At 39.5% G+C, this 21,332-nt stretch overlaps 1 protein-coding gene across 5 annotated transcripts in view; it reads right to left on the bottom strand.

Annotated features, from left to right (window-relative positions):
• Positions 1 to 21,332, bottom strand: part of LOC306875528 (gamma-adducin-like) — an 86,108-nt gene that overhangs the window by 22,342 nt on the left and 42,434 nt on the right. For 3 of the 5 annotated variants that reach the window (XM_079426167.1, XM_079426169.1, XM_079426170.1), the window contains one exon: positions 4,634 to 4,856. In XM_079426167.1, coding sequence (XP_079282293.1) covers positions 4,634 to 4,828 — 195 coding nt within the window. In that variant the 5' untranslated portion in view covers positions 4,829 to 4,856. Of the gene's footprint in view, positions 1 to 4,633; positions 4,857 to 9,411; positions 9,673 to 21,332 lie in introns of those variants that run through there. The other 2 variants (XM_079426166.1, XM_079426168.1) reach the window with 2 other exon arrangements.

The raw sequence follows: 21,332 nt of genomic DNA, 5'->3' as shown, positions 1-21,332 counted from the left end.
ACGTTAATGCACACGTAATAGCCCCAAGTTACGGTAAGGGGTTGCGGATCTTATCTGTAAAAGTGAAGCACATTAACAGCTGTTCGGTGACATTTTGCCCAAATTTCGCTGCAGCCTTAAGAGGGTTAGTTTACCCAAAAATTTTATTTTTTGGATGAAATCCGAGAGCTTTCTGACTATAGGTCCAGAAAGGTAGCAAGGACATGATTAAAACAGACCATGTGACATCAGTGGTTCAACCGTAATTTTATAAAGCTACGAGAATACTTTTTGTGCAAAGAAAACAAAAATAGCGACTAAATTCAACAATTTCTTCCCTTCTGTGTCAGTTCCACAAAAAGTATTTCCGTAGCTTTATAAAACTACGGTTGAACCACTGATGTCACATGGACTATTTAAACAATAGTCCATGTGACATGTGGCTGTCTATGCAGGGTCCGAAAGCTCTTGGATTTCATCAAAAATATCTTAATTTGTGTTCTGAAGATGAACGAAGGTCTTACAGGTTTGGAACAACATTAGGGTGAGTAATTGTTGACAATTTTCATTTTTGGGTGAACTATCCCTTTAAGTCTGGGTAATAGTAAAACTGATGCTCGTCTTGAACTCAATGACCTAAAATAATTTAACTAAATAGGTGAATATTTAAATATTTGAACAAAGTGCTTTTAGGAGGTGAACTGCATCATGATGGAAGATTAATCGTGGGAATCATCAAACATGCCACAAAAAACAAACCTGCAGCCAACATGCTCTTGTAGGGATACGCCATCACAAAAAAATGGGCTAACATGCCCACACTTGTCACTAGATCAAAGCGGTGTCAATCTAACCTCACAACAGCACAAAACATAGTAACTACATTAATATCAAACCTTAAAACTGTATCTGTCATGGGGGAAGATGGGTGTTATATGAGCTTTGTGATATTGTAATGTGGGTCAGCGTCTGTATTGATCAGAATTTGCTTTAGTAACCCATCCACCTCACACAGGCTGCACTTCAAACGAAGCAGCCCGAGCCAAAATCGGCCAAATTACAAAAGGTGAGATGGGTATACCCTGGGACTCTAGTTCCCTGTGTGAGTATTAAATTGTGCTTGAATGAGTAGTGCACGCCCGGGACGGGGTATGAACGACCCTGCCTGCCTCTTAGCACAAATTCCTCTCAAACGTAAGTGTCCCGACTGACCCAAACCACAGCGCTCTTGGAAAACAGCTACTACTCTGGGAATGGCATGCTTTAATGCTGAAGAGGGAAACAGAGGGGAGTGGGGGAACTAAAAATAAACCAAGGGAGGAAATTGGAGACAAATTAAATTGTACCATTACAGTTTAATATCATTAACATATTGTTTCACCTTCTAAGTAAATATCAGTGGCCCCTCAGTGCAAACCGCTATTTTTCCGCTTGGTTCCTGAGTGGGATACGTTGACGTTGAGATGTCTTCATTTGTTTTGGTTGTGACAGCACAGATGAGGCCTAAGTATAGCAAACTCCGCCCTGCCTATAATAGTCTGACCTTAAACACAGTCTACAGAGAGACGTGTAATTTAAGCAGCGCTCTTCTGCGTGTGTGCACATATGCAGAAACCCTGCAGAGAGAGAGGGAGATGAAAGAGTGGCTTGTTGAATCAGCTCGGATGGTGCAGACGTAAACACACAGGCCTGTGTTTCGATACACCTGCCCTGCCTGGCTCGTCTCCACACAGAGTGAAGGATGAGTGAGACGAGTATATAGTGTGTCTCAAACACGTGCTCGGACAGCTGCTGCTAATAAAGCCCAGCGGCGCTGCCGTAATTAACCGTACGGTCACACCGCCTCTGTTTTTATCACAATCACAGGGAATAACAGAATCCATTTCAATTTCACAAACTGAAAATACAGTGCTCAGACTCTACAGAGCTTCTCTAGTTTTTCTAATTGTATATTTTTTATATTTATTTAATGAAAATTACAAATAATTTTGCACACATTTTTAATTGGATGCTTTTTCTTACAATACATGTATGCAGTAACAACTGGATATTACACGGTTTAAAAATTATAATTTTACAAGAAACTTCAAGAATCTCAACTCCAAAACATTCACTACCGTTCAAAAGTTTTGGGTCAGGAAGTTTTTTTTTTTTTCAAGTTTTTAAAGTCTTTTATATGCTGCACTTATTTGATTAAAAATGCTGTATAATAGTAATACTATTAAATATCATTCAAATTAAAAATACGTTGAATATATTTATATATACACATTATTATATTTAACATGTCATTTATGATGGCAAAGGTGAATTTTCAGCGACTGTTGGTGCTCAAAACGAAATATTATGCTTTTATTATCAATGTTGAAATCAGTTGAAAACAGCTTAATATTCTAAACCATGATACTTTTTCAGGATTCTTTGGTGAACAGAAAGATCAAAAGAAGAATTTATTTTAAACCGAAACCTTTTGTGACATTATAGATTATACATCCCTTCCCTGGTGGTCTAGTGGTTAGGATTCGGCGTTCTCACCGCCGCGGCCAGGGTTCGATTCCCGATCAGGGAACGTGCTTTTGGGGAAGTCGTGGCCTAATGGTTAGAGAGTCGGACTCGTAATCGAAAGGTTGCGAGTTCGAGCCCCCGGCCGGCAGGAATTGTAGGTGGGGGGAGGGAACGTCCAGCGCTCTCTCCACCCTCAATACCACGACTGAGGTGCCCTTGAGCAAGGCACCGAACCCCCAATTGCTCCCCGGGCGCCGCAGCATGGCTGCCCACTGCTCCGGGTGTGTGTTCACGGTGTGTGTGTGTGTGTGTGGATTTGTTCACTACTCACTGCTGTGTGTGTGCACTTGTATGGGTTAAAGGCAGAGCACCAATTTCGAGTATGGGTCACCATACTTGACAATACGTCACGACTAGATGTCTTTACTGTGACTTTTAACTAATTGAACGTGCCCTTGCTGAACAAAAGTAGTTGTTTTCACAATGTATTGGATTTATTTGCGGTGGTAATCGACAGCATGTGACAGATGCCATCCATACTGCTTAGCTTGTATTGAATACAAGTAACTCTGAACATTCCTTTAAACACAGTATGTGTTTGCTGAAATGTCTGCAGGAGTGTAATCTGTGCAGTATGTTCACTGTAATCTCTCCGGCAGTGTGTGTGTTAACTAATCTCGCGTGTGTGTGCGTTCGCTATAATCTCTCTCTACTGTAGGTCAGAGGTGCTTTTGCTGGCTGGATTGTGTTTATATACAAGCTATGGAAGTCGGCGGTGTGCGTGTAATACGGTGTGGTCTTCCAGATGGTTTTATGGTGCAGCTGTGGCTTTGTGCGCACGATTTAGCTGTAACTCAAAACATCACAGCAAACACATAATTAAGTGACTGACCAACCTACTCATCTGACAAGAATAAACCATAAATCTTTCATTGTCAACAGAGAGGCAGTGTAAGGTGCAACCAGCTGGGTTCAAAACCAACTTTAGAAGTTTTAAAATGTAAACTTCATGGCAGTGTGGCATTTACTCAAAACCCCATGGCTCGAAACAACCTATAAAATCTATAAGTAAACACTGTTATGTTGAAAGCACATTCTTGCTGATTAAATCAGTGGAAAAGTGGAAAAACATCCCTGTACAGTACAATAACTTTACAAAACATTAAAAATAAAGGGTTTTTCTCTGTGATGCCATAGAAGAACCATTTTTGGTGCCCCAAAGAACCTTTCAGAAAAAGAAGAACCAAAAGAACCTTTTTTTTGTTGTTGTTAGTGTGATGGACATTTCACAAACTAAAACTTTTTCCACTGTAAACAGCCTTTTGTGTGTTGAAAAGATTCCATGGATGTTTAAGGTTCTTCAAAGGTGAATAAAGGTTCTTTTATTGGCATTGATGGTTCTTTGGAGAACTTTTAACATCTATGGAACCTTTAAATTGCACAAAAGGTTCTTTACATTGGAAAATGTTTTTTGTAAATACCTTTTTAATGTTCTTCACGCTAAGAAAAAACTGTTCTGAGAACTATTCACTGAAGGTTCTTTGGGAAACCAAAAATGGTTCTTCCATGGTATGGTATCCCTGCAAAAAACAACCTTTTGGAACCTTTACTTTTGAGCCTCATGTTGTGTTCTGATCACTTTAAGCAAAAAAAGATCATCTTTTTCCTGAAAACGATAGTTAATGTTGTCACATTGGACTAAAACTTACAAAAAATGTTTTGAGTTGTTACACATGTGGTGTTCCCAGACAAAAATGGTCAAATGCTTCTCATTTTTCTATATTATTACCAAATATAGGATTTCATATTTTTATCAACTTGTTTTCTTTCCATTAGCGCAGGTTTTGTATTTCGTTTTGGAACTAACTGATCATAGGTCTCATTTTTTGAGTGAATATTTCCAAAATTATCCACAATTAATGCTTTTTAACTCAACAATTGAGCTGCATAAGCTCAAATAAATGAGGCCTATGATCAATCAGTTCCAGAAAGAAATACAAAACCAGTTGCTGAAAGGGAAATAACAAAAAACAAGTTGATAAAAAGATTGAGTCCAAGATTTGGTGAGAAATAGCATAAGAGATTTACAAGCAATTTTTCCACTGGGAACACCAAAGTGTCATTTTAGTGTGGGTTTGTGTTTTCTTACTGGACTCTGTAGTATCTGTGTGACCCTTTTCTTCTGCTCCATCATGTTGAAGTCCTGTCGCAGGTCAGGTGACATGTTGCGCGCGCGCAGGTATTCAGGGTCGTTTTCATTGATGCGGTCGAAGTAGCCCTCCCTTTTCCCCACGCTGGGGGGTGGAGGGGTCGTCACCACCCCCTGACTCGAATCACCACTCATCTCTACTGTATTTTCCTGCTGTCTTCACCTGGAGAGAAAGAGAGCGATTTAGCTTGAGTATGCGCATGTTCATGAAAAACCTCTAAATACTTATTTTTGCACATCCCTAGTACACACCTAACAATGCATACTGAATCAAATAACCTGAGAGAGGAAGTCTGTGCTCTTCATTTGACAGGCAAAACAGTCTCGATCAGTAATGCCCTAAGGACAGACTCATCATCCCACACAACACTCACATAAGTCCACCGATCAATACAGTCAAAAACCAGGCAACCGCACATTAGTTGAACTCACTTGCTGAGAGTATCACTATTCACAATGGACCATGTTCTTCGTTCATCCTCGACAAAAAGAAAAGAGTGGCTGTCCCGCCAACAGTGAAGGGTGGCGTCAGGTCAACCAACAGGAGGGCAGCACTATCCTATAACACTATCAGGTTTAGTTAAGCCTGATTTTTGTTCTCTCTCTCACACACACACACCATTGTCCCAGACATGTGGATTTCTCTCTGTAGTGTGAGTAAAGCTGTAGAGCATTAAAAATGACAGAGAACTGAATTTCTCCGAATGGTTCACTACCATTGATTTGTTAGATTTTTAAAGAAATTAGACTTTTTCCGTGTTTAAGTGCTATAATCGGGTCCCTGGTGCATCTACCAACCTAGAAAATGTGAAAAAGAACAGCCCAGTAATTTTTTTGGTAAGCCTTTCTCTGCAAAGTTCTGAAAAAAGCCTCTAACGCCATGGCGAAAGTTGAGCGAAGCATGCAAACCGTTCTGTCGTTGGCTGCACCGATGAGCACAGAACGATTTAGAATCCCAGCCTCAGAGGAGACGAGAGAGCAGTGGATTTATTGATTTATTTACTGGATATTACGCTGCTGCCACACAGATCTAAAATAAACATGCTATTTCTTTCCCAGCTGTTTACCTTCACAAACATAACCGACTGTTTTTGTAACTCCTGTGTTTTTAACAATCTTGTTTATTTGAGAGTTTAAGAGCAATAAGACATGAAAGAGAACTTAGTTTAGTATTCAAATGCCGCATGATAGCTGCTTTCGGTGCACATACTTTGGATGCGTGTGCTCACTCAGAAACCCTATATCAGAAGTTTAAACTACTATCGTTTAAAACTGATTATTTCAACAAAATAGACATGGTAATCAAAACCAAAACAGATGTTTTTATCAGAGTATCTGAGGACCGAGCTGTAAAGACATCTCTTTTCTGGAAAAGGGGGCAGCAGCTCATTTGCATTTAAAGAGAAAATAGCATTTCAGCTTCCATTCAAAATTGGCATTTTCAAAACAATATAATACATCATTTGTTGGGTATTTTGAGCTGGAACTTCCCAGACACATTCTGGGGCATAATAGGTCTCCTTAAAGGCTTTTATTCATCAAGGATGCACTAAATTGATCAAAAGTCATAGGAAAATGCATTTATGACGTTGCAAATTAGTTCTTTCAAATTAATGCCGTTTTTTTTTTTTTTTTACTTTCCATTTATCAAAGAATCCTCAACATATCATGAAATTTCATGTTTCTTGAGCATCAAATCAGCACCAGAGGAAATTAAATTAGCATTTTAAGAATTATTTTCACACATTACAACAAAAAAAGTTATTTTAAATTGCAATAACATTCCTCAATTTTTACTATAATTTTGATCAAATAAATGCAGCCTTGGTGACTATAAAATACTTTTTTGAAAAACATAAAAAAATAAAAAATCCCAAACTTCTGAATGGATTTAAAGATTCGACTGAACCATTTTACCACTCAACGGGTGGTAAGTTTGATCAAAGTAAGTTTGATCAAAGTAATAGCACACCTCTCCTGAACAGACGACATGATTTCAAGAACCATGCGTTCATGGGGCAAAGTTGCCATTCGAGGTTTCTTCGAATCCTTAATCCTAGATAGCTTAATAGTGAACAATATTGCAAACTCCAGACATTCAGCTGGGACCACTGTGCCAGAGAGTGACAGGCATTTCCCAGGCCTCAGTAAAAGCTTTCACCTGTACCTCTCTAGGCTTTCACACTCACTCTCTTCTGCGATTCACTCTGGAGGGGTGGGGGGCTTCTTTTCTCTGCTGTACGTTGCTAAACTGCTCATTCAGGTCAAATGGCACTTGGAAAGATGGTTCAGATTAGAGACACACAACTCTGCCAGAAAACACACACACACACACACATGTATCGAGGGTGGGCTCAATAAAATAGCCCAAGCCAACAAGCAGCAATACTACACCACACATTTTTAGGCATGTGAACACACGTGCAAGAAAGCAAAAACCAAATTGACCTGAATAAGAGTTGCATTCTTGGAGGAAAAGCCAAGCAAGCACAAACAAACAAATGCTAAAATGGATCAAATAAATCTAAAGGGGGAGATTAAGGGGACAGCGCTTAAGTTTATTATGCTGTCAAGACAACAAACTGCACGCGTACACACAAAGCTCACGTGTTTCAACTCATGATGCAATATTCAAACCTAGCAAGCACCATTGACAACTGTTGTGCTGACCGATGACGACAACTCTGACACACCCACCCAGAAACAGAAACACAACACACAGGCTGCCAAGCCTGAAAAACAGAACTATGAACAACTCTAAACAATGAAAACAACAACAGGTGGGTGGATATTACCAGACAATAACCACAGTATTTGTCCCTTTAAGATCCAAAAATGAGATTTAGTCAGCCTTATGTCATTTCAAAGCTGTTATTGACTGCCCTTCTTCTACAAAACAAAGTTAAATGGTTATGATGCTATTTCCCGAAAAAATTGAAATGAAAGAAGAAAAAGAGACACCTTCAATACTGTTCAAATGTTTGGGGTCAGGAAACTTAATAATAATAGCACTTCTATTCAGCAAGGATGCATTAAATTAATCAAAAGTGACAGTAAAGACATTTATAATGTATTTCTATTTCAAAATAAATGCTGTAAATAGAAGAATCCTGAAAAAAAAAAAAAAAAAAAAAGTTTCCATAAAAATATTAGCTAAGCAGCACAACTATTTTCAACACTGATAATAATAGGACATTTTTTGAGCAGCAAATCATCTTATTATTAGGATTTCTGAAGGATCATGTGACAAAAAAGAATTAAGTAATGATGCTGAAAACTCAGCTTTGCAACGCAAGAATAAATTGTATTTTAAAATACATTCAAACAGAAAACAATCTTGATTTACAATAATATTACAGCTTTTACTGTATTTTTTGAGCAAATAAAAGCAGCCCTGGTGAGCACTTTGTTCAAAAACAAAAAAAATATCTTACCGACCACAAACTTTTGAGCAGTAATGCAGTCTTTTATGCTACGTCTGACAATATCATTTTTGCATCAGCTAACCATTTAAAACTTCCCACCATCTGTTAAAAAAATATGAATCAGGATATGACTCTAACGTTACTGGGACAGGCGGCAGATGTCCCATACATGAAATTATATAACACGAACTGTCAATTTCATCTTATCGACTGCTTCATGTAAAGCTGTATGTTGACGTGTGACGCGTTATTGATTGTTTCAAACTGTCTGGGTGTATGAGAGGGGGGAAAAAAGGAAAAAGTGTGGGAAATGTGAGGAAAGAAACTGGGAGGATCCTTAATCCTCACTACAACAGCTGTTCGGTCTCTGAATACAGGCAATAATGAAGTGCTTGTGCAGGATTTCTCTTGCATAGACAGGCTTGCAATAACAGAAAGGACACTAGTAATACAATAGCCACACAAGACAATGAAATGCACTACAGGGACACCAGCAGTACGAGTCACAAGATTCAGTGTGCCCTACAGTCAATGGCTCTTTGTGTAAACCCTGCTTTCTCTCACACAGTTTAGATGCAGGGTGACAGGAATCCCATTTCAGACAGCAATAATCACCATCAAATGAGCCATTACAACCACTACTCACCAATCACAGCGTTTCCGGCTGACCTTTGCACTTTTAACACACGAACCGACAACCAATTCGGATTAAAAACAAACAAACGGATTTAACGAATGTTACGACTTTCATATGTGTTACCCTTGACTACAAAACCAGTCTTAAGTAGATGTAACGTTATAAATGTCAATTTAAAAATAAATGACACTTATGACTGGTTTTGTGGTCGCACATATTTATAAGTGAGTCCTAAAGTACTGTAGAGTGCACTCTGCATCCTCCCACACCCCCTCATCTTTAGGATGCACTGCTATTTCTCCTCTTATCTTTAGCAGCTCTATAAATAGGGCGCGAAAGATTTTGGGACTCAGATTTCAGTCTCGCACCCAGAATAGAAAAGAACGACAAGGTAAGCGAAAAACCCCACAGTAACATTAACGTTACGTTGTAAACTCACAGGGGATGCGACAAAACGCGTTTAAATGACAAAAAAAGTGTCGGTTGAAGAAAAAGAGCCTCTTTTGAAGCTGCTCAACGCTGTTGAAATTGCATCCAACGGTATTGTGTGACCTGCTTAACCACAAATCTTGACTCTAAACTACAGTTCGTCGTTAAAACATAACCCAGAAAACAAAACGGAGTGTTTATCCAGAATTTTAAGGCGTTAAACTCACCTGTTTGCTCCTCACAGAGTGAAAGTCCAGTGAGCGCCCGAGCGCATCTCTCTCATTCCCGCCTCAAGTATCCCAGATTACCTCAAAAGATTAAACACGACAAAAACAGACCCCAATTCCACTCAGTAAAGCGCAAAACGCAGCTCTCACTCAGCGACACTGCTCTTCCCTCGTAAAAGGGGGATTTTCGGATGTGGAGTGTGTGTTTGTTAGGATCTGCTTCAGGAGTGAGAGAAATTGAAGCGGTCACGTGACCCAACTAATCCGCCCCTTCTCTGAGCGCATAAATGCGATCGACCAATCGGAACGCAGGATGTCCACTATGCCCCGCCCACTCGTGTCCTAGCTAGAAGAATTAAAGGTCAGTGTTTACCATACTCGGTGTGTGTGAATGATATATATATAAACGACTGTATGACACAAATCCACACTGTACCTGAATTACACGAGCAGTCAGCGCACAGATTAGAAGAACACAGTTGTGATTCAAAACAACCTTGGAAAAAATTGTGCCAATACAAAATACTGGCAAATTGTGTTCCAATGCATTCAATCAATGTTTTGGGTTCAATACAATCGACAGCATCTGTAACATGCTGTGGATTATCAGGAAACGATTTAGACTTGTGAGTTTGTAAAAGCATGTAAAATTAGCAAAGTCTAGTAATCAGATCAACATTGTAAACGAAATTCTGCAAAACTTAAGTGAAAAATCGAATTATCATGCGAAGCGATAACATATCTTATCTTTCCTGCAAACAATACAATGAACAATGTAAATATTTAACTTAAAGGGCTAGTTCACCCAAAAATGAAAATTAGCCAATGTTTTACTCACCCTCAAAGCATCCTAGGTGTTTACGACTTTCTTCTTTCAGACAAATCCAATCAGAGTCATCTTAAAAATAGTGTTGGGCAACGATTAATCGCGATTAATATTAAGAGTGTGATCCTACCAGTATGGCGGCGGCGCCCCAGCATGCAACACGGCGTGACGTAGCTTCAAATTCTCTATTCATTTAGCAACCTTGCATACCTTATATAGCTCCGCCCCTTTTCAGCACTGCACTCATTGTCTTTTGTTTTCCGGATTGGATTCCCACAGCATGAAGGTAAGACCTTATGTATTTATGAATGAACTGCTCATTTAAAAATCTTCGCGGTCTACTGACATTTGTTATGACATCCAAAAATTGCTAACTCTACAATTCGTAAATCCACTTCAACAGTGATGTATACAGAGCTACCACAAAAACAGAAGCTCAAAGACAAAAATCTAAAGATGGCTGCGCACTTGTTTCTCTGGCGCGTAAGATCAACATTCCTATTGTGTTTACATGATCCTAACAGAAGTACGGTCATAAATTCTGGATGTAATTTTACTCAGTTAGTAAGCGATCACTCTAGTCTCACGTTTGATGTCTTATAGGTATAGTTTTGAAAATGTATTTTCACAGGTACTCTGGTTTAACGTCTTGCCCCATACATTTATTTCTTTAAAATGAGCAAGCAATTTTAAAATCACACTAGGATCCTGTTAACGTGTTTAATGTTTCACTCTTATGGCTATGATTTTGAAAATTATTCAAAGATATTCTGGTGCAATGTCTTGCCCCATACACTTCTACTGTAAGACAATTACCTAAAATGTGCCTTTGTATAACAAACAAAATTAAATTATGTAATGATACAGTAGTATGAATCAGCTAGTAGTGTTTTGAATATAAAACAATTTAAAAACCCGCTACAACAGAGAATCAAATTTCATAACTGGCCTCTAAAAGCATCCAGCACAAGTAAAGTTCCCCACAACTCGGCATCCAGAGGGTTGGAAACACTTTATATCTCACACTCACTCTCTGATAAACTACATATTCTTCTAGTCCGTTTGTTTGAATGTGTCAGTGTTTAACATCTATAACACAATTCCTGACTAGAACACGAGGTCAAGGTTAGCATAGCCTACTTTGCATCTGCAGGCATAGTATATTCGCTGTGTACCATGCCTTTTTATATTTCGTCAAGAAACATGTAAAACCACAAATACTGTATTTTATTACAGTCGTTATTTTAGCATTTTTTTTGGTACTTTTATAAATGGGTATCAAAAGAGCAGACAGACATGTCCCACACTGATATCACACTCATAAATCTCTCTCATGTAAACCTCTTCCTGTCAACGTAAACACACAGATAAACATAAGACACACACACCTTATCTCAGATGAAATCAGGGAAGTAAGGATCATGATTGTTGTGTACACAGACATCCAACAGTACAGTAAAACAGACCAAACAGACATGAATTCAATCCAGGATATCAGAAAACGTGCAAATTCTATGCAATTTAATGGCAGCATTTGGATATGATCACTAATTAAAGTGAACCAATATGAAGAGAAAAAGAGACAAACCTAATCAATGGTTTCCATGAGACAGTTCACAAAAGTCCAGTGGGAGGACAGTCAATCAGATTGACAGCCAGAGGACATGCAGGAATTCCTGCGAGCCGGCAAAAGCGATCGGAAAATCTTTGTCTCGTGGTTTGGCCTGAAATAAAGCCTCACTTTTATAGAGGCTATGCCCTGTTATCACTCCCTTTCCCACAATTCCCTCTGCCTACTATTTGACTTGAGCAATACCAACAGAACAGGTGCAGATGTGTGTGCGTACTTCCCTGTGGTCTTATGCAAACACACGCCATCACTGTTTACTCCCTCTCCGATGGTTCTGCTCCATGTTTCCCACCGGTATCTCACTGTACGAGTGCTTTACGTGATGCAAAAATGTTGGAATGCAAACACAAGACCTCATCGCAGACCACTTTCCCCTTCACTTACAGACATCCAGGTCTTGCACATTGTTTTTACACTTGGTTCAAACTGGATTTGATAATACTTGCCCTTTCATACGGCTCTTCTGTGGATCATCAGTGCTTATCAAGTGTTTGCATTCAGTGTGAAACCTATTGTTTGCTCTGATAAAAACTCTAAAATATAGCCCACAGTTGTGGCTTTACACACACATTGTTGTGATATCAAATCAGGCCATCATTTCTAATGTTTCGTCATAGTGCGGCTCTTTTTGTGTGGTCTCTCAGGGAAGGGCAGAATCATTGTGGCCAGAGACTACCTCCCCTGACTTCTGAACAATGCGGACAGTGTATGTCAAAAAACTTCCACACAAACACGCACATTTAAATGACACTCTTACTGAACCTGCACGTAAACTTGGAACTGAGACAAACTCATTAAATTGGTGATCTCAAGCATTTCAGAAGATCATGAACGCACACAAACAGTCTCTAAAAGAGACTGTCGTCTCAGGTAGTGAGGGATAGAAATGAATTCATTAGGTAAACTAGCTCTGGAGTAGTGACAATAGATGGGCAAATGCAAACTTTATGGTCTAGACATGAAGGCACATTAAAAGTAAAATCCTGTGTTTTCCATTAACCATTATTTTGGTGTAAAAGTTGTCAAAAAACTGAGAAAATCACATTGTCAAAAACTACGTCCAGACATAATCTATGTTCAATCTATGATCAAAACATTGATGGATTGCACCAAGTTCACAGAAATTGGTGGTCTTCTTTTTAATATGTGGCTATAGTATCACTAGCAAAGCATCAAACTGACATCCTTAAGTAAACTTTGAATCGCCCGTGATAATCCCGCTGCTCCTTAAAAAGGAGGGGGAACTCTCCGTCCTCTCTATATCTCAGGATTAGATGGACCCAATATTGCCTTTCTTTTTAATTTAAGAAGCGAGAGGACAAGAAAATCATCCCCAATGCTTGAAGACTCCATTTAGTAGGCTACTGTTTTGCCAATTTATTCGCAACGGATTAATTAATTGACGAATTTTTAGGATAACGAATACGAAAACGCATACGAAAATGTCAGACTCTGTGCAGAGACCTTTACTCTTTCAGAAAATAATATCACGTTCTACTGTATATAACGGTAAGAACGCATAAAGCCAGAAAAGTCCGTCAATGGCAGGGAAAGAGTTCATTTCAGCGATTCTTGTGTCAGATGAATTTTCAATTATTAAACTATATTCTATCTGCTAACAATCGTCCTAATCTCAAGCTATCAGAACCCAGTTGACCACTAGGCCCCTTTCGAACCAAGACAAGTGGATGCATCTTTTGTAAAAACACTTTTTTTGTGAGTCTTTAATAGTCTGACTGTCAATAGTGTGTCTGAAATCATATTTACATTAAGACTGCTGCTTTGATGACTGTATTGGTATTCTTGCGTATCAGTATCATATTTTCGTGTTTGTCTGTCAGCCAGACAGTAAAGTTCATGGCTGATGTACAAGCATGTGCTAAGATCCGCCTGTAGCACTGCAGCTCCAGGAGGGCAGCCTCACCTGACAGCCGTCAACACATTCCCCAAGTGTAGGAAGCGTAACTTAGGGAGCAACCATCTTGGAAACAAGCACACAGTAGACAAACAATCTCTGCTGTATCACTGTATGTTGTCATTTTTCAGATTCTAAACAGATAACTGGTAATAATTACAACGGAGATGCACAAAAAAAAAAACTCTTCTGAATGCGCAACCATATCAACTTCAATCACAGATAAGCCTAGATATTAAAATCGTAGGCTGAATAAGTGACATTACCTTCATATTTCGTCCAAAATCTGACCTGGTCAGAGAGTAAAAGGTGAAATTTCCTACTAGGTGCACCAATTTTTCCAATAACAGCGGATGCAGCTTGACAAATACTATAAAGCTATGAACTCTCCGTGCTTGTATGCTTTATCTAGAGAATCCTCAAGGGAAATATTTTACCTTGAACTGTTTTGAGCCGATTTCAGATTGTTTTAATTCAATCCAAGCCAGAGCATCGCAGGATGCAAGGAAGACTTTAAAGAGAACATAATGGAAAACAGGATTTTCCTTGCACTTTTGAAATAAGAGTCTGATGTACAATGCTGTCATACTTTAAAGTTTACAATATAAAGCCCCCTCCCTCATCCACATTTACGAAAACTTGCTAAACTAAATTAAAACAAACAAAACAACACAATAGATAAGTGGCAAAGAAGCAGTATAAGAAAGCTAAATCTTCTCCTTGAATAACCTTATACTGAAAACCCAGTACATTCTCATCTTGCTACAGACCTGTGTTTAATTAGCTATTCTTGGTATCCTATTATTCTCAATGTGGATCAAAGCCTTTTCCGAATAAAGTAGTGCCAGCATTAATTTCACACGAATAACCTGTTAGCTCGCTCGCTCATTCATGTTTAGGGATTATGTAATGGCTGATGACAAAGAGAGACAAGTTGCTCTTTTGATCACGAAAGCTGGAAAAAAAGACGACAAGCTGTAATTTTGAATAATAGAATTGGCAACAGTTCACAATACAACATGTGATGCTATTGGCACCTATATCATTTTGCTAAATCACGACTTCATTGTGCTAGACTGCTGCTTTGTTCTTATTTCACTGAAATTAAAGATAGACTGAACACTTATGTACACTGATGCACACGCTACTGAAGTAAAACAAACACTTTATAATAAAATTCATCTCAACACAATCAGTTAATTATGAGTTAGTCAATTTGAATTATATTATTTATCAATCAACCAACTCACAGACCAAGTCTTTCACAGATTATCAGATGGATCACAGTTTGAGAACCACTGACTGCCCTAACCAAACAAACACCAAAATAATCACCATATAACTGATCCATTGAAAACATCCTTTCCCAAAAGAACTATCCAGAAACCATTCATCCATGTAAGGCCTCATTTTGTGATGACGCTGATAAATAAGCTGATAAAGAGGATGTTTGTGTGCTGCTATGTATCACATGGCACTACTGTGACTCCATGTCATGACCACACAAGTTCAAGCCCCTCGGGACAGAGTCATTTCAGAGGCACAGATTAGATCCTGATGGAGGATATCACATTGACAGCCAAACCTGTTCGTAATAAATCATGCCTTTAAAGGAACCGAATCACTAAACTAAAATTAGTGGCGGTCACAATGTAAACCCTCCAATAATTTACAATACAATTTATTTCTAAAGTTATAACAGGATTCTCAAGGAAATAACTGCTGTCCTATCTTTTTCCGTTTGTTCTTTATCAAAATTACCAAGATAATTATTAAAGGGTTACTGCACTCCAACATTAAAATACTTTTTTGTACGCAAAGAAAATAGAAATAACGACTTTATTCAACAATCCGTCTCCTCGAAAATGGTGCTAAGCTGATGCGGAGGAGATGAATTGTTGAATAAAGTATTCTCAACACTTTATAATGTTACGGTTGAACCACTGATGGCAGATTAACTATTTTGGCGATGTCTTTCATACTTTTCTGGGACTTGACAGTGTTAATTACTTGGCAGTCAATGGGACAGTTACAAGCCTCCTGGTTTTCATCCAAAATATCTTAAATTGTGTTCCGAAGACGAACAAAGCTTTTACAGGTTTGGAACGACATGGAGGTAAGTGATTGACAAAATGTTCATTTTGGGGTGGAGTAACCCTTTAACAGAACTATTAAGGAACAGCACACATCAAATGGGATCAGAAATGGAATCTGTAAATTTTGTACAAAATCCCATTACCAACTCCAAGTCTCAGCTCTCATGTTACTTATCTGATATCAGTATAACCTGATCTGATCTTAAAACTTTACTTTGTGAACTCAGAAACGAAGGGAATGGCAACAAGCGACCTTTAGCACAGCATAATAACCATCTCACTGTCCCTGTGGAGCCATTTCAACATTTCTGGCACAGGAATGAGTAAATAAAAAAAGAATGAATATTAGAGAGACAAAGGGAACAATAGACTCATTCATATCTGCAGATGCGATTGTTGCAATCTAAAAAATTTAATTTCACAGTCACACCATGTCCATTGTGGGGTTGATTATGAGAGAGATGATTACTGCAAGTTCATGAGATGAAGCTGAACTCCTGGCCTTAACCAAGTCTTGTGACAGTAGATTTGCATTGACTTGACTTGTCATTGAACAATATTGAACAGAAACAATCAAAGCTTGCATGGATGAAGGAAGGGTTTCCTGGAAGGGTATTGCGCAGTTAGGAAAAATAAACACAGTGTGTGTGTGTGTGTGTGTGTGTGAGTGAGAGAGAGAGAGAGACAATGATGTATTACCCCATGAGCCAAAAGACTTTCTCACAAGTTTTGTATGACCACTCCTCCACTCACACACTTAAAAACATCTGCTGTCCACTCCAACTATCAGAGGTTTCCAGGGAGACAAACACAAACAGTGGAGATGTATGTTGTGGCCCCACCTTGTGCCCTAAGAGAGCAATCAACCTGGGTAAGTCCCCTCCTTCCCTTCCTTCAAACTTCACATATGGTTCTCTTTACCATCTTCAAGGGACTCATATATAGAAAACATCTCAAACACACGATAACATAAACCATGTGTACAAAAGCTTTAATAAGTAATGGAGCAAACGTGCAATTATATGGGATGATCTTCCGTCTTCGTTCTTTGTATGAGACCTCACGTCGAGCCCTTCGCTAGATTATGACGTTATTATCAGCCACCTGCTACGAGTAACCAGCTAGAGGTGAAGATTTTCATAGGCGTCCCAAAGGCGAGAACAAATACATGCTAGGTCATGAACTTGAACTTTGACCATTTCAGCCACTAGATGAAAGAGTAATTTGTAGAATGAAAGGTTACGGAGGGGAGTTACGAGCTTTCTTTCCTCTGGGTCTTTTTGTGTTTTCAAAGCACATTGACTGAATGAAGGAATCACGCAGAACTTTCTCCTACGCGGTTGTCATGTCATGCTCAGGAATTCCCCCCAGCTGAAGGAAAAAAAAAACTTGTTTTATTCAGGGGGTCTCATCTGAAAGGCAAGAAAGCCTTCTGAAAGGCCTGTTAACACTTTGATCTCAGTTCTTTCTGGGCTTGTTTTGGATAGTCAAGCTACAAGCAAGTCTAGATGCAGGCAATCAGCAATGTTTGTAGGTGCAACAATGGTTTCCTGCATTGCTTAGGTTCTGGCCTATTAATGCAAGGTAGAGTCTCTTGGGATGGATTGAAGACTGGATTTGTTGTCTAAAGGTTGTTCTAGTAAAATGGTAAAAAATGAAGTGGCTCTCAAGCAAAGTCAAGATCCTGCAATCATTTAGGGCAGGAAATCCCAATGCAATAGGCAAGAGGTATAACTCAAAGTTTAGGACGAGTAGGGACCGGAGAATATGGCTGCAAGTTGCATAAAAAGCAAATTAATTCATAGGGAAATCTAGGAAAATCCAAACAGTGTTTCTCAATATTCAAGGTCGGAATTGATCTCTTTGGGATGAAAGGAAACTGTGGTTGAATATTGGCTTTGATGATAATGTATTAATTATCAATGAGCTATTCTGCAAGGCTCTGTTCCAATCTGGCATGTTTGTAATAGCAGACAGTTCAGCTGGAGGAAGTGAATCAAGTCCCCACCGAGGTGGTTATTTCTCCATTTCTCTGAGAGAACTGTGGATGCCCCGCTGTGTATCAATGCTAAAACACCCATCGGCAGGGGTTTGGAAAATTCCGGAGCCCCTGTGAAGTGAGCAGAAGGTCAGCTCCAAGCTGAACTAGCAGTAAAGGCCAAGATAGAGACCCATAGATGTCCATTCACCCAGCAGCGGGAGCCATCACTTCCCCTGCCAAATCCATTTATAAAGCACCACCTCCTGCAGACACACCATTCAGCAAGTAACACTGTTCAAGTCTAGCTCTTCCCAAACAGATATAAGAGTTTGTGGGAGTTGCTTTGTCCATTCAAGGGAATACAGGATCTGTCACTAGATTTGCTGCAAAACCTTGGAAGGAGAAAATCACAACTAAATGGAGTAGGGACAAAAACACATTCTATTTCTTGTGCAATTGGTCATTAATGTCTGAGTGGTGATGGGTCTCCGCAGTTGGGACGAGGCAGATCAAGAGAACTAAAGAGACAGAAAGCAAGGAGCCAAACTTCCTGACAGACAAAGGGATCCTGAAGGGTAGCAGGCATCCAGCCAGAGTCCGCACTGTCTACTGGGATGACATGCAAAGAGACTGAAGCATGAGTAATACTCAGAACCAACAGTAAATCCTAAACTCTAAAATTGAATTCCAGTCCAGAATTCTAGAACATTAAGGAAAACAATTGCTGTCAAGTTTAACAACATTCAAGTCCAAACAATTATTTCCTACGTAAAATAAACGTGAGTCATACCGATTCCCACAAACAGGGCATCTCATTAGGATCTGGAATATTGTCCAGGATAAGGGGAGTCTTTTTAAGGTCCTCTATGATATCGCCTACTCATTGGGACTGTAGACAAGCAAGCCAACTTCTAAAAACTTTATCCCGGACACTGTAAATTTTACCAGCAACCCTGCCCACAAGTATGGAAAATTTGCTCCTCAGGAAGAGCCTTGACAATGGACCACCAATGGACACAGCTGTCACAATCAGGGTTGTTGAGCTGGTCTGAGGGGGCATGTCAGCGCCTTTTAAATGGAGTAGGTTGCGCTCAGTCATATGAGTTGTATCCCTCCTGGATTTAAGACGAAAGGTCACTCCTTCCAGCTGTTTCCTTCCACACTCCATGGAGTGAAGAAGTAATGAATGAGTGTAGACCATTCGGGGAGGAAGGTACTGACTGGTACTGACAAGGTCTCTCCCTGCAGCTAATTGTAAACATGTACACGTGATGCAACACAGGCAAGTCATTTTTAGTAACAAAGTTTTAAAGAACAAAGTAAGGATGTGACCCTAAAAAAAGGTAAGGAAAGTTTTTTGAACTGCATAAATCACAGTTTGTAAAATCCTTTGATACCTTACACCCGTGATAGTGCTGATGTGATCCAGACAGGTTGTAAAATGTTTCCTCTTTGCAAAGTTGCCCATCACAAATCACCCACCTTGACCATGCCAACTCAAGCATGAAGATATCTCCTCATAAATGGCCCTGGGTGTGGATCCCACATGCCTGAAAGGCCAAGAGAGTGAAATATAATCCTCAGCTAGGGAAATGTTTTTTGAATGTTGAATCTACACCGAGCCAAATCACCCAGCTCTTCTCAACAGGCCATTTCAGGCTGAGTTTGAGTCAAAAGACAACGTGTCACAGAATGTGAGCTTCAATGCGCACAAAGGACTCATGAAGTGAGAGAGGAACAAATAGAGAGATCATGCTTACTGCAGATGCTGCAATGCACAATTTTGTCCCCAAAGTACACAGTACTTCCACACACAAGTATCAATACCTCATTCTTGAATGTAATTTCATTTCCCACCTTTTTTCACCTTTCTCACACACAGGTAACTGTCTAAACAGGCTACTGGTCTACCTGGCTGGATGAATGTTTTTGCCACAAAGAAACCCTGAGATCAAGAGACAATATTAGACGCGAGGAGTGTGAGCACAGCAAGATTCTTTAAAGTTGAGGCAGCATGTGTCTGAATTTACTGGTCACTGGTAAACCAATAAAAACTTCCAGACTGTCTCACTTCTCAGCAGTGACCAATGGGGAGAATATCACTTTCATACACCCGCTATGATCTCAGTTTCTCTTTTATTTCTCTCTCCCTTTCTCTGTTTAAGGCATCATCTCTCTCTCTCTCTCAGTCCTGAGCAGTGTATGGATTGTGTGAGCTCAGAACTGGTGGATGACTCATTTTCCATTTTTTCTGTCTGTCCCTGAAATGGATTTACAGCATACATAAGGAGATATTAAACACTACACTGTGTGTCCATTATGGTAGAAAGAGGTTTGGTGATGGTCAGTGGAAAGATCTTTTAAGGACAGCCTGCAAACTAATTTTCCCCAAGAACAACCTGCTGACACTAATATCGTCAGACTCCAGAGTAAAGGTCCTTGCAAACGGAGTCTGAAATTTTCAGAATTTCAGTTAGTAATTTCAGATCGTTTTTTGGGGGGGTTTCGTATTCGTCATCCTTTCCTATCAAAATGCTTGCTACCGATGCAAAAATGCAGAAAATCGATCCTGGTCCAAATTTTTTTTATGACGGACGAAAGTTTCAGAGGCAGTGTGTAAACGTGATCGACACAATGTGAGGTCATATTTATTTTTTAACTACGGACTAGAATTTTGGACTCTGTGTGCAAAGACCTTAAATGCAAAATGTGTAGTTGCTGGCAAGTATAAAACAGCATATATTGATTGTATACTTGCTAGATGAGTTGCTATTAAATTCCCTCTCTTTTTTCTTCCTGTTCCTCTTGGTAATATTGGACTGGGACATTCTTGCATAGTCTTGTTATCCTCTGTTTTCTTTGCCGCCGCTCTCTCCATCTCTTTCTATTCCTCACTGCTGCCATCCCTCCACCCATCCAACCAGTACTAATGCCTCTCTTTTTCCACCTCACTGACTCCCAGCACTCGTTTGTCTTTGCTCTTTGTTCGGCAGAGTGGAGAGGGCGGAGGGGTCCAGGCCCCCTCAGAGAGCATATCTCTGTCTCCAATGACGGACAATGAAATACTCTCCCTGCCCCACCCACATATGGAAAAATAAACAAGTGTCCACATGTTGCCACAGAATGTTAATAGCTTCCATAACTCTGCTCTCCACCTGCCAAAATGCAAGGAAGTCCATAATACAGATATATTGCATTTACACCATTAATCTCTAGAGTCAGCGACTACTAAGAATCTTCATTCAGAGAATCCTGATGCAAACTGAGGTAGATTTTTTTGGCAGCTCAACCAAAACAGTCTGAAAAGAGTTTGAAACTTTTAAAGTCATCACTTTTGCAATTCTATTTGATGCCATCAGTGGACCAAAAATGCAATACTTTACCTTGAATTGTCCATATGCCACGAAGGTCTGAATCAATTCTAGACTTTTAGCCAAAAAGTATTACAGTGAACTCAGGACCACTTGGTTGTC

Source organism: Barbus barbus (genome assembly GCF_936440315.1).
Source record: "Barbus barbus genome assembly, chromosome: 9".
Classification (NCBI taxonomy): domain Eukaryota; kingdom Metazoa; phylum Chordata; class Actinopteri; order Cypriniformes; family Cyprinidae; genus Barbus; species Barbus barbus.
Note: the sequence above shows the minus strand (reverse complement) of the source record. Positions and strands in the feature narration are given on the sequence as shown.